The sequence below is a fragment of the Cariama cristata genome, unplaced genomic scaffold (genome assembly GCF_000690535.1).
Source record: "Cariama cristata isolate BGI_N322 unplaced genomic scaffold, ASM69053v1 scaffold22329, whole genome shotgun sequence".
NCBI lineage: Eukaryota > Metazoa > Chordata > Aves > Cariamiformes > Cariamidae > Cariama > Cariama cristata.
Window position 1 is genome coordinate 4372 of NW_009637724.1, and position 13937 is coordinate 18308.

General features: G+C 36.9%; 1 protein-coding gene across 1 annotated transcript; it reads left to right on the plus strand.

The window, feature by feature from the left end:
* Window positions 1-567: 567 nt before the first annotated feature.
* Window positions 568-9953, plus strand: BNIP3L (BCL2/adenovirus E1B 19kDa interacting protein 3-like). The gene is made up of 5 exons (XM_009708462.1): window positions 568-764; window positions 2529-2601; window positions 4382-4485; window positions 5279-5428; window positions 6697-9953. Exons 1-5 carry the CDS (start codon window positions 598-600, stop codon window positions 6743-6745), a joined length of 543 nt encoding a protein of 180 aa, XP_009706764.1. The 5' UTR covers window positions 568-597; the 3' UTR covers window positions 6746-9953.
* Window positions 9954-13937: the final 3984 nt, after the last annotated feature.

A 13937-nucleotide genomic window follows, 5' to 3' on the forward strand; every position in this document is an offset into this window, starting at 1 on the left:
GGGGGATGTTTGTTAGAGGGCCAGGGCAAAGAAAGTTGAATGAGGCCTGAGAATGGCAGCCCGCCTGATGTGTATAAAAATCAAGGTTTGATTCAGGGCCTTTGGAAGTAGAGGGGAGAAAGAGAATATAAAATCACAGATGGGGGAGTTGTATGGTAGGAGGCTAGGGGATTGTCCTGGGGATGAAAATTTTGTTTCAAAAAGGAACGTGGAAGTAGAGCAGGGAAGTGGGATAACTAGTGTAATTGAGTGATACATAGATAATTGAAGCTTCAAACTGCAGAGAGAAACGTGGCCTATTAAAGTATTAATAGTTGAGGAGAGAGGGGATGTTTTATTTGGCAAGCTCTGGAGGTAGGTAGCAACAAGACATAACTTTTTAGGGATGTTTTTGTTGATCAAAGAGGAAGAAACATGTCACTCTTGTCTCCAGTACGTATTTATGAGCTTTTTCCGGCACCAGTGTATGTTATCTGAATTCACCATATTCATGTTTTTTTCTGTGTGTAATTGATAAACTTCAGACGGGTTTTAGTTTCACTGCTTTTAATGAAGTGACGTCTGGCTGGCCCAACAGGTTCCTGGGTGGAGTTACAGATGAACGGCAATGGCAATAGCAACGATAATGGCAATGGGAAAAACGGAGGTCTGGAGCATGTCCCTTCATCATCCTCCATCCACAATGGAGACATGGAAAAAATTCTCCTGGACGCCCAACATGAATCAGGACAGAGCAGTTCAAGAGGTAGTTCCCACTGTGACAGGTAAAGAAATGTTTGCTGTCCTGCAATTTATTGCAGTTTTTATCCTGTAGATGTTAATGGAGGAGTAAAGCTTTTTCTCAGGCTTAAGTTTGTCGTGCTCCAGTACTTGGAGTACTTGCTGGCTCATGATAACTGGCTATCAAATAAGACGTCTGACTTGAAAAATACATTGTTGCTACAGGAAGCTAAGGAATCCAGGAGCAGGAAAGTCACATCAACACCACAGTTAAATGTCACATTGTCATAAATCACAGCTGTTATAAAAAAAAAAATCTAATTTTACTGGCTCATTAATAATAATAATAATGTTATGTACATGTGCTTTATATTTAGTCAATCATAGTAAAATATATCACTGGACTTAAAGAAAAAAAAGATTGTCAGAATTTGTGCTCCTTGCTTTCAGTATTCTACTTTTTTCTTCCTGTGAAGGCAAAACATTTCTTACCTGACAATATAATCCTTCAAGGCACATGTGAGCATATGATATTCTTATGTGTTCATTGTACCTTTTTTATAGGAAGTTTTGGGCCAGTTTTGGAAATCCTTGAGCATTTTTTCTATATAATTTTAGCTGTCCTTCTGCTCGTGCCTCCTTTGATTTTGCTGGGTGAATGCTATCTAACTGTCATGTCTGTTGTGTAGCTTATATAAGTGGTTGATAGGTATAAAAGCTATTTAAAATTAGTTAGGCCTGATTTAATTACTGAGTGTAGTACACTGACAATAATCCATATGAGTATTTCTAATAGAATTATTATGTTTATAGAAAATAAAGTTTGTAACATCTATGTTGCTAAGAAACTAGCTGTCAGTAGTTTAGTACTTTCCAGTCCAACCAGGAATGTTTGCTAGATGATGGTTGTATAGTTTCTTTTACTGGCATAGGATTTTTTCAGTCATTACCCACGTTTTAAGTGAATGAAGACTTATTCCTCAGATTCATCTTTTTTTTTTTTAATTTAATTTTCCATTTGTTAACTTTTTTGTAGTTCTTTTCCCTTTTTGACAGTTGAAATAACATACAAGAAAGGGGAGGTACTCTGATATTTTACATTCTTTTCTTAAAGTTCTGAACAGTAAGCTGCTCTTAAATGTGGTGTTTTGCGTTCTTTTTTGGATATTTCTGAAATACACTTTTTTCATGAAAGCCTAAGTCAGGTTAAAAAGATGCCCTTAGCGTTTTAATGAGACCTGCATTAGTGCATCATACAGCATTGTGTATTGTTCCTGACCTCAAATTATCTAGTCGATAATTTCCTTGGTCGAGGTGCGATAGTTGATTAGTTTCTCAAGTAGATTACTGAATTTTTAATATTCAAAGTGAGGCTAACAAGCGGAATATCTATTCTTGCCAAGCATTAAAAGGTGTTTTGATGTGTGATGTTTCCGCTTGTAATAATACAAAAAAAGGTATAATTCACAATACTGGCAGTGTTATCTAAAAGAAGGAAGGGTTCTGTGTCTTTTGTGTAGCAGTTGAATTTTGGGCAGTGCTTTCTTTGCTTTGATGGAAGGACAGTCAACCCTGTTGAGAAAGGTGGGATTATAAATGGAAAAATAGTTGGAAAGATCAGCAGTTTTGGAAGCCTTTCTAATACTTGAATATTTGTGATCTGAAGGGTAGTGTAGTCTGTAACTCGTCTGAATAGTGTGCAGAGGTGCATGTGGAAATGATTCAGCTGAGATGCTATTTACACTAATGATTCTTTAGGTAACAGTGTAGTATGACAAAATGACATAATGAAATCAATTTTTCTTTAGCCCTTCACCTCAAGAAGATGGACAGATAACTTTTGATGTGGAAATGCACACAAGTAAAGACAGTAGTTCTCAGGTATTTTCTTCATTAACTTTTAAAATCTGTTTTAAAGTTGTGGATATTGTATATAGATCATACATTTATATGGATCAGTATTGGGAGTACTTGAGGGGTAGAGCAAGCTCTGTCACGTGAAAAGGTCTAAAATGTTATGTATTTTGTGTGCCAAAAAATGCATTCAACTACTGCTTCCTAGCCATTTTTTTTCATTCAGAGATCCTAAACTTGGCTGTTAGCTGCAGTGCAAGCAAATGAATTTTATAAAACTTATTTAATCAAAATTTGGAGGTGTCCCTTAGTCATTTGGGTAAAGCTGTTTACTTCTCTTGTACTTTGTTCTGGCAGGTTTTTGCTCAATCTTTTATTAGAACTTTATATAGTACCTCCCTGTAAATAGATACAGTAAATGATTTTTGTGCATTGAAGCTTATGTCAGTTTGACTGAATTATCTTTTCTTTTAAGGGGTTGTTTTCAGAATAAAATTTTATTAAATTAAAACACATTCCAGAACAATTATTTTGAACAACCAAGCAGGGTTAGTAAACTTTGTTTAGACTTACATTCTGTATTAATTAAGGTTTAACGTCTAGAGATAAATAGCTTTGGAGTGAGGGGAAAAATGAGGCTCCATCTCTAAAGCTGAGAAATGCCGTGTGTAATAGCAGTTGTGTTGTTGTTTAACACTGCTTGCAATGTGTGTGTCAAACCTGTTATGGTTTTGAAGTGTTTATATTTCTGCACAAGATTTCAGGGTGTTCAGTTTATTGCTCTACAGATAGTCAGCTCACATGATAGTGAGTAATCTCCATAATACAAACTGAGAGGAGACTAATGCTGAACTCTTAGTTTGATCATTTAATAGAATTTGCTGTCTTCAGCAGTATAAATAAAAAGCATTCCTGGAAGAATGAAACCTTGCATTTAATTTTGTCAAAAGACCTGGCCGAACAGTAGAACTGTTGCAGCTCTGCCCTGTAGAGCCAGAACCATCTGAATTCAGTTGTTGGTTAGGTCTGCCATCTCACTTTTGTGACTCGTATTTGATTATTTCTGGTTTTGGTATGGTTCCCACTTCAATGTTGCAAGTGGTTTATCTCATTTTACTAAGGGTCACTCAGGAAATTGTTTTACTACTTTTGTACCCAAGTCAGTGTCTTTCTCTAGTCTTTGTAATTTATTTTTTTCCTATATGGTAACATTTGCGTGTAATGATGCAATGTTAAATCTTTGGATCAAGATAATTGTGGTGAGTGCTTGCCTTTCCCTATTGCATCTGGGACACACACAGTAGAAGCTGCTAGTTGCAAGCAATATAAATTTAAATGACTAAGAACACCTTTAAAAAAAGTCAAAATACTGTTTTTGAAACCTTTTTATTTGGCTGTCTTTCTGTGCTTTAGCCATGTTCTATATGCTTTGAATCGAATGCCATCAACTTAAAGTTTTTGCAATTTGTAAAAACTTTGTTTGATATTTTTTGCATAATGCTGGTTTGTTACATTTGAGATTAAAATAATCCTTCTCTTGTCAGTTTTAAAAAACCCAAACGAACAACTTCCAATGATGTGGAAGTCCTGGATATAGTAATAAAATTTGCGGTATACTGACTTCTGCAGATCCTCCTGTTAGGGTAATAAAATCTCTTCTAAATAATCAGCAGTCCAAGAACACTTGGTCATTTATCAGGTGCCACCATGTGGTGCTTATCATTTTACCACTGTTGTCACTCTCAATTTAACACCCTAAGGAGGAGCTAATTGAGTGTTATAAGGCTTGTCCCGTGTATATTTTCAGTCTGAAGAAGAAGCAGTAGAAGGAGAGAAAGAATTGGAAGTTTTGAAGAAAAGTGCTGACTGGGTGTCAGACTGGTCAAGTAGGCCTGAGAACATTCCTCCCAAGTGAGTTAAACTCTTTTTAATGAATATTCTTTTATATGAAGGAGAGAAGAATCTTAAGTCAAAATTGCATGGAATTACTCTGGCTCTCCAAATAAGATCATCTTGGAAAAAGATAGATTCCTCTTTGGGGAGGCTCCAAAAGGTCAAAACAATGAAGTATGAAAGTCTTAATAGCAACAGAATTACCTTTTTATTGAAAGTAATATAAATCCACAGCAAGCTGATTACAAGGTTTCTTGACAAAATTGTAATTGTTGGGAGAGCTGGGTACTTGGAGCTGGGATTCATGGGATTTAGTTTTGCCTTATTGAATGGAATAGTGTTGAGCAAGTCTCCTAAATTCTCTGTACCTTTTTTTTCTTTCTATGTAAAATATGTAATGTTCATCCACGGAAGGGGAAACGTTGAGATCCTTGAATGCAAAGCATTTTTATTAAAATAGAAGATGCTGTCTAAATCTGGCAGACTTCTGTATCTCTGTTTGGAACAAAAAGTGAGGCTCTTGCTAACAAATCACATCCTGAAATTCCCTCTTTCGGACCTACCTCTCTCTTCAGCTACTGCTCCCTTTGTCTCTATACTGTCTGTGTAAGTGGTCTCTCCACAATACCTCCTATTCTCTTTGATTTCTTACTCTGTATAATGGATCTCTTGCTTTGATCTCTAGCTCTTTGTACTTAAAAAAAAATATGTTCCTACAGAGATCTGTGCATTTGTGTGGGAAAAAAAAGAAAAAAGGAAAGAAACAAAAAAAATCTTGTTGAATTTTTCCCCCCCTCCCCTTTTCTTTCAGGGAATTCCATTTCAGACATCCTAAACGTTCAGTGTCTTTAAGTATGAGAAAAAGCGGAGCAATGAAAAAAGGTGGCATTTTCTCTGCAGAATTTCTTAAGGTTTTCATTCCATCTCTGTTCATATCTCATGTTTTGGCGCTGGGACTAGGGTAAGTATTAACCTAATTCTCACTTCAACTTTTGCATCTGGCTTTGCTTTTCCACTTTGCTTGTATGTCAGGTGCCTGCTGAAAAGCACATTATCTAGAATGTCTAGAGTATTGCTGCACCTTGCTCAAGATAGACTTGGTGCACTTACTGAAATTCAGGAAAACTTTGCAGCCATTAATATGTTTTATTTCTAGAATAGTTCAAGTTTCTTATGTTGAAAATGCATGGATTATCATGAATTTGCAGATAGCCTTTACAATTGCAACATGTGCCATTTGATTATCTACACCTTACACTTAAATGTTTCCAGTTATCATACAGGGGAAGGTAAGAATAGAATAGGTGGAAAACTGCTGTAACTTTTACTAACCATTACAAAAACACGTTGTACAAATAACGATGCTGAAGTTCTGTGTGTATGGCACATACTCTGTAATTTTCAATGTCTAATGCTGCAGTTGTGTGATACTACTGAAAGCCAAGGTTTGAATACTTAGAAGAAAGATACATGAAATGCTGGATGTGTCCTGCAAGATCAGCTATGACTCTGCTCAGCAGTGTTTTCATTGACCGTGTAATCTGACATAATCTCTCAGCTTGCTTAAGTCCTTACGTTGTTTATCCATCTTATGTTCTTCTGTGATGGGGGCAAAGACATGTACTCAAAATATTTTTTTTATTTAGCTTCATATTTGTTTCTGGGCGTGTAGTTCAAGTGTCTTTTTAAATTCTTGTAAACTATCAAATAATTTAGGAGGAGAGAATATGTAAGAATATGTTGTAAGATACCTGTATTATGGCAAAATTGTGTATTTCTGCGACGAATTAAATCTTGCCTGGATTTATTTGTTAGAGGTCAGCGTCTGTGTAGATTCTCAATGCTCAGTGTTTTAAAGCTCACCCCTCCCTTTATAGGCACCCTCCCTTTATTTGTTTTACCATAACAATCTGGGAGTGTTGCTCGGCTGTTCAGGAGCCCTTGTGTCAGGTACTCTACGAACAACACAAAAGCTTTTGGACTGGGGTTTTCAAATGAGCTTGGGACTGGAAGAAACCCACTTTTACTGAACGCTGATAGCATTGGTCTTTCTAGGCTCATCTGAAAATCTCACTCTAAGTAATTTTAGAGAAGAGAAGGGGAAGTCCTTGGAAGAATCTCATCAGACTTACTTGAGAGACAAATTAGAATAGCCCAGCACATAACGACTGTTTGGAAAACAGGGAGTATTTCTGAGAAATACGATATGCCTTATACTTTTTATTTCAGCATCTACATTGGAAAACGACTGACCACACCTTCAGCCAGCACTTATTGAAAGATGGAGTGCAAAACCTGGAAATCCACGTGACCTGTGAAGGTGTTACTGTCTCATTTAGTACATTTGACTTGAGACCATTTTAAGCATGACCCTGACTTCACCCTTTCCTTACATATCCAGGTTTTCGCTAACTCTGGAATTCAGTATTGTGTTGGAACTCTGTTGAGGTGTTTCGCTATCCACATTCTTTCCCTCTCTCCTCCCATTCCCCTGCCTCTTGGCCTGCAAGACACGTCAGAGTTGCTGAACGGAGTTTACAACTGTCTATATGTTGCAAGGGCTTCTCTCAATGCAAAATGCCACCAGCAAGTTTTAATTTTATCAGTGATGCTGTTGCCTCCTTAGTGCAACCTGACTTAAATTGCAGTTGTGCATGGTATAAATGTTGACTGTATTATGGTGATAAAATTAACAGTCTCTTTGGAAGAAAATTATTGATTGGAGTGAAAATGAATTGTTCTTTTGAAAAACAAGCTGCTTGTGAAATAAACGTAAGAAATCACTGGCAATAAAAAACAGCTTAAATCAGCTTTTGGGGAAATTTACTTGACCCCTTGTATTGGCTAACACCATTTGATTTGCAGGAGGCAAAGACTGCATAAATTTTAAAGTAGGATAACTAAATCCATCAGCGTATTTTAATACTAGGTAATTGTTGTAATCTTGTCTTTTCTATGAAGTCAGCTCCTTATTCCTTGTAGGAAAACCTGTCTGATGCCTAGAAAATATTAGAAAAATTGCATTGTTTGCATGTGAAGAAGCTTTTCTTTTCATTACCTTTTTCCTTATGGGAAAATTTTAAATGTGAAATTTTCCTTTTAAAAGTAGTTTTAAGGAAAAACCCAACAGCTGTAGGTGTAGTGACTCTGTATAAAAGGATATGATTCTGTTTGTTGTGGAACCATTTACAATTATGATGATATGGCAATTTCGGAAAGTAAAGCGTTTGACTTATCTTTAAGGGGGACAATCTTGCAGGTGGGTAAAGATTCAGAAGTTGTAAAGCTCTGAAATGTCTTCTGCAAATGAGTTTTCAATATTCCTATCTCTCATTGTTTACTGTACAATCTCCTTTGGGGATGCATAGAATCTGAAAGTCATTCGTGGTGTCTCATGTTAGATAGACTTCTCACTAATGTTGTTGAACTTTTATCTTAGGGAACATTAAGCCTTGTCCTCCTTCAGTGACACTTCTTTTCAAAATGTGAAGCTTTAGTACCAAATTGTTACAAAGCATTGGGACAGTCATGTCCTTAAATAGATTTTATCGGATTTCAGAACATGTAGCATGACTCTGAAGGATAGAATACTCTTTTTTTTTTTTTAATATATGTATGAATATATTAAAAAAATATGATATAGAGTTTAATACTAAGTATTTAGGGAACAATGCTAATTTTAAGACTAGCAAAAATCTCATTTAAATAAAAACTCTAGTAGGCTGACTTGTAGAAAATGATAGGAAAATATAGTCAGCCAGTTTGGAGAGAACAGCTACCTATAATTGTGTGCTTGCATCAGACTTTATAAAGTTGATTATTTGATACGGCAGTGATCGCTTGAAACAGTTGATGCATAGAAGCTAAATCCCAATTGAGGTTTGGTTTAAAAGAACTTACTTAGGTCCCAGGAAGTAAAAAAGTTAAGTATAAGTCCACTGCTAAACTGTATTTATTTTTATTCTCTACTTCTGAACGCTGTTAGAGAATACTTTCAGGGTGAAAGGGCAGTCTAACAAAAAATTCTCTTGAAGACATCTGCTTTTTTTCTTTCAGTTGTGAATGCTAGTGGCACTTGAGTTGCCTACAACTGCGTATTTGTTTCAAGCGTGAATATTGTGTTTCACCCAAAGGTGGGGGAGGGAAGGGGGAAGTGGTGAAGGGTGTTTTAGATAGTATCAAGTATGTAATTTTACAGTCCTAAAAACTGAGGGAACGGGAGAAAGGCTGAAACACTTTCAGTTCTAATCACAGCACCTTGTTTTGTATGGAAATTGGAATAGTGGAAAAATAGATTTGTACTAAGCAGGGAGTACTTTTTTAAAAAAAAAAATTTACCCCTTTCTAAATTAAAAGGTAATTCTTCAGAATATCTGATAAAGAATATTGCAAGCTTGTGGCTAGAGTATCAACACAGCTTATAATATTTGAAGGAGCCATGAAGTAAAAATTGTGAAAACTGTAGATGAGGAATGGATACATGATCACTGTACCACTTGCTATGATACAATGCAGTATTTATTGATACCCTACTATAAGCTTTGGATGAAAGTCTACAACTTCTAGTTTTACAATGAACAGAAACAGTTTGTTGTATAATTTGAAAAGGGGTTTCAACTATTGATAGTTGAAGTTTTGTTAAGATAAATGTTGTTTAAAAAGCTTTATACCTGTTTACAGTTTTGGAAAAAAAAATGCAGGCTTCATTTTTCTTACATTCAGTGAAAACTGGCCTAGAATATTTGTAAATAGGATCAGGAAAAAAAAATGCATAAACTCGCACATTAAAAATGCAGCAGGCTAACTTATCTGCAGCAAATGCATATTTACTTACTGTTTTAAAAAGTGAAAGCTGAAGATTGTTAGAAATTCAAATTTTTTAATTGACATTTGTTGAAATATTGGAGTTAACTGAGCCAAAGTGATTATGCATTCTTCATAAATTAGTTAGCACTTTGTAACATTATATACAGTTTACAGTACATGTATAAGTTGTAGCTTATAAACATTTTGTGCCATTAAAGCTCTCACAAAACTGGTTGTCTGAAATTACTTCGTGCTGCGCCGTTCTTCTCTTTTTCTTCTCTTTTCTTTTTTTACAGGACTGCTTTGTATAATGTTTTATGAAACTGTTGTGTTCTGCGTTATATGAACACTGAAGCTGCTGTTTACAGACTGGAATAATTTTTTGAAAGATTGCTTGGGTTTGGTGTTTGTTTTTTTTTTTTCAGTGACTTGGGATCATCCGCTTCTTTTCCTGAAGCACTTAATAAAAATATTTTTGTTGTCAGCATTGTATACTTGCGCCAAGTCCTCCAGCACCTTGTTAAGGAAAACTTCTAAAGCAAAATAATGTAGTGGCATATGAAATGTAAAGTAGAATTGATGAGATTTTGTATAATTGGTCAACTCTGTTGTACTCCTTGTATTTATCTTCTGTTTCCTAATTCTGTTAAATTTGCAGATTAAATAATAGAGGACATAAACCCTAATTGTTAATCTGCCTCCATATTCTTGGTTCAAGAGCACTGGTTATTTCTGGGAGTATCATGTGGAGAGTTGTTCATTCTAAGTGTAAAATGCCATCATTCTGGTACTGTTACTGCCTGTTTTAGTTACCTAGTGATTCTTTTCCATGTTTTTAAGGTAAAAATCCAGAACTTTGTGAAAATGGGAGATTTTTTTTTTTCGGAGGATTAAGATAGACAAAATTATAAATCCTGCTTTCAGAAAGTTTAGATGTTTGGGACTTACAGTGAAAGTTAGGCTTGAAGTTTTGAATTACTACTACTTTGAAACCGCTTTGGAGAGCAGGTCTGTGGGGGTTTTGAGCAGATTGTTTCTCTGCTGCCAGTTGAGATCAATACATTTATTTAGTGAGTGTTGCAGGAAAAAAAAGAATCATTGTGTGCTTCAAAACTTTTTTAGTTGTAATTCGATGTTTTGCAAAAGAATAAATACAAGATAATATTGCATAAAGCAGCAGTATCTTTGCACTAAAATTATTCTGGTCTAAATCACGTTTTGATGGAGTTTGAGGACTGTCTTCAAGTTTCTTTTCATGCTAGTGCCAGAGTGTTCAAGTAAAGACTGAAGAGAAGGGATTTATTTGCGTACTTAATTTAGAGCAGCATAGTGATATTGCTTACCTATTCAACTAAGTGCAATGTAGCTAGACAGATGAGCTGCGTAGTGTCTTGCTTTCCTATGTAATTAGCACCAAGAAGTGTGTTTCATGTTATATTCTGGGAAAGTTACCTTCTATCTTTACTTAACTGCAACGCACCTAGAGATTTAGCTAAGTTAGCTATTCACAGGAGACCAACAGGGGATACTGAGTCCTCCTTACACTCTGTTTTTAAACGTAATTGCGTACATATGAAAAGATTAGAATTTACTTTGAATTCTGTGTTTTATGAAGAAGTTCTATATAGAAATGTTACACATTTGTGTGTGTGCATACATTTAAAATTTCTGTCTCAAAATGAAATCCTGATTCTGCAAGTGTTTGTAGGATCTTTGCCTTGTACTTGGATATATATGAAGACTCCTTTGTGTTTTGGGTCTTGAAAACCAAATAAAATGCTAGGACTCTTGAACTATGCTGTATAGTTCAATCATCAGTTTAAAAACAAAACTAAAACCTTAAGATACTCCTGGAAAAAATCCCGTGATGCATAGAGCATCCACATGAAAAAGCTAAATTAATTTCCATTTCTTTAAATCACTCTTTGTGTCCTGCACTGTATGTCAGCTTGGCTAAGCGCAGCTGACTCAGCCAGACTTCTGCTTGCCGTACTTAAAGCATGATTAGTCTTGACATTAGGGGGAGAGCGAGTGGCGGTTTTCCATTAAGGAAAGTAAACATGACTTAACTTTTTGAGCTGCTGCCAGAAAATTGAGAGTATGGAAACTAGCATTTTCTATTTTAAACTGTTTCCTAACACTTTTCCGATCAGATTGTGGAGTTTGTTTAGAGAGACTTTGTTTTTTTCATTGATACAGTTTGTTTAACTTGCAGTTTGTTGTCTAAAGACAAATTAATGAATTTTAAGGCCAGAAAATACTGTAAGTGCATATTCTGGTGTATATAATGAAAGGGAAGAATAGCGAGTCCTACAACTGTTTTGTTACAATTAAGGTATATAATTTAGGTGACAGAAGTACACATGTATCCTTGCAGAGATTTCACTGTGTGGAGTTGTGCTGGACCTCCCACTTGATTCAGCTGTTACAGCCTTTAACTTACATCTTACTTGGGACTGAAATCTAGATTTCAGCCACTGGGTCCTGGAATGCCTTTCTTTGGTAGATGAAGGAGCCTTTGATTCTCAGGTGCATACTCCGTATAGACTGTGTCTCCTAAATAAGTGCTTTAATGGAAATCTGTGTATTCTAAGACAAATAGTTTCTGGGAATTTTCACAACCTTTTACTACTGATACGTAACATGCTAAATACATGCTGGGAGACAGTCATTTTATCTGTGACCAACAGAAGAATTATGTGTGCAGAATCTTCAGTGAAATATACTTCTTACCCCTGCTTTCCTGAGGGAAAAAAAAAAATTCTTCATTTACATTAAAAATGTTACATGAGCTTTTGACCAAACAAAATATAAGAGATGGATGTGTGGCATTTCAAATGGAAGTCATTCTTCCAGATTGTTTTATAAACAGGAGTAAGCAATTTGATTGTCCTTCAGGTAGCGTGAAGAACTTTTGTGGGACTGATCTGACAGATCTGCAGCTGGAACAACACGCCTCCTCTGCAGCTTACTATTGATTGAAAACCTCTTGCTTCTGCTTTTGCATCATTCACCGTGAAGTTCATTTCTTGGATGCTTCTGTTCTCATCTTGCTTCATGGCACTCCTCTTTCCTGTGGTCTGCCCAGTCTTCTCTGTCGAGTGCTACTTCCGTTCCCTTTGTTTGCTTGTGTTTTCATGCTGCTTCTCATTTCTGCTCGAATAACATGAGCGAGCACAGCCTCTTTGAGGACCCACCTAATTCATGGAGAGTTTCAGATACTGAGACCAAATATTGCCTTGTTTTGTTGTGTATTTCCTGGTTCCATGAGATCTGCAGTTTCTTCAGGTAGGTATGTGGTCACTTACACAGCTTCAGATCTTGCACTCTTAATCTGTGGTTGATCTGTGTAATTGCATCTGGTAAAGCCCAGGACGGGGTGTGTTCAAGAGTTACTGTTTTGCCTTCACCTCAAAGGAAGTAGGTTATAAAGAAAGTTGTCTGTCATGTTCCTGGGTAAAGATGGTGATGCAGGTTTGAAAAGTAAGCTAAATTGGGATTCAGCTCCAAACTTGGAATCATCTTCTGGACTTTTCTGTCTGAGAAGTCTTCCTGGAGGATGCTTTGTGACCAGTGTTTGCTTCCAGTGGTGCTGGATAAAACATAATTGCTTACAACTCTGAACTTCATACGGAAGGGAGCTCACAGAAATAAGTTGCTACTTCTGCCAGCATTTTGCTTGTTGTTGAGATGAAGAAGAAGCTATAGCTGCCAATATTTGAGTTTCAGAAAGACTAGTTAGGTGTTGGTGAGAGGGTAGTGAATCGAACAACTGACAAAAGTCCCGGTCGTCTGCCTGGCGCTCTGCGGTGTGGTTCAGATGGGCAGAGGTCTGTAATAATCCCTCCCTGTACCTGGCCGGGTAGCGGAACAGCTGAGGTCTGAATGAGCTGCAGAAACGGGCCTCTTGGGAAAGCCTGGCAGGGTTTGGCGTGGCTGTGCTGCCCCAGCGCTGGGAAAGAACAGAGTGGTGCTTTTCCTGGGGTTATCTGCTCAGCTCTGGTTGCAGGATTCTGCTTCTTAAAAATGCAGTTATTTTTGTGGATACTGATAAGGTAGGAACAAATGTTCCTATCGGAGTCAGTAAAAGCAAGATGGATACCGGAGCTGGATTTTTCAGCCTGATCTTTGCAGACTCAGGAGTAAAGCCTTGCAGCATGTGTGACTATGGTCCCTGGAGTCGGAGCAGTGCTCAGATATTTTTGCAATGGGTGTGACAAAAATCTATTCATACTCGTAGGCTTTTTAGGTGCTGCTGAGTTAGCTGGGTTTAAAGCTGTGTGCCTAGAGTACAACCTACAGCCGCCTTGTGAATTCTCACAGAAGGGGCCTGGTTTTTCCCCTCTCACAGGAGTGGGCTGTACCTGTACCAGAAGGCTATACAGACTGCCTTACTTGATGTACCAATTGTCACTTTATTTCAGAGTGAGAAGCAATTGGCAATTATAGCTGCTGCTTTAAGAGCACTGCAGAAGAGATCTCTGGGGTTCCTACCAATTATTTTAATAGCTTGCTTCATCTTGGGAACAATGTTAGGTGCCCGTTTCCTATTTCTCCTCCTAGACCGCAGCTGCAGCGAAGTATCTCTGGTGTAAACACAGCATGCACTTGCAAGCCTCAGTTTGCAGCACTGCAGCATACCCTGATCTCATGTTGGGCTTTGC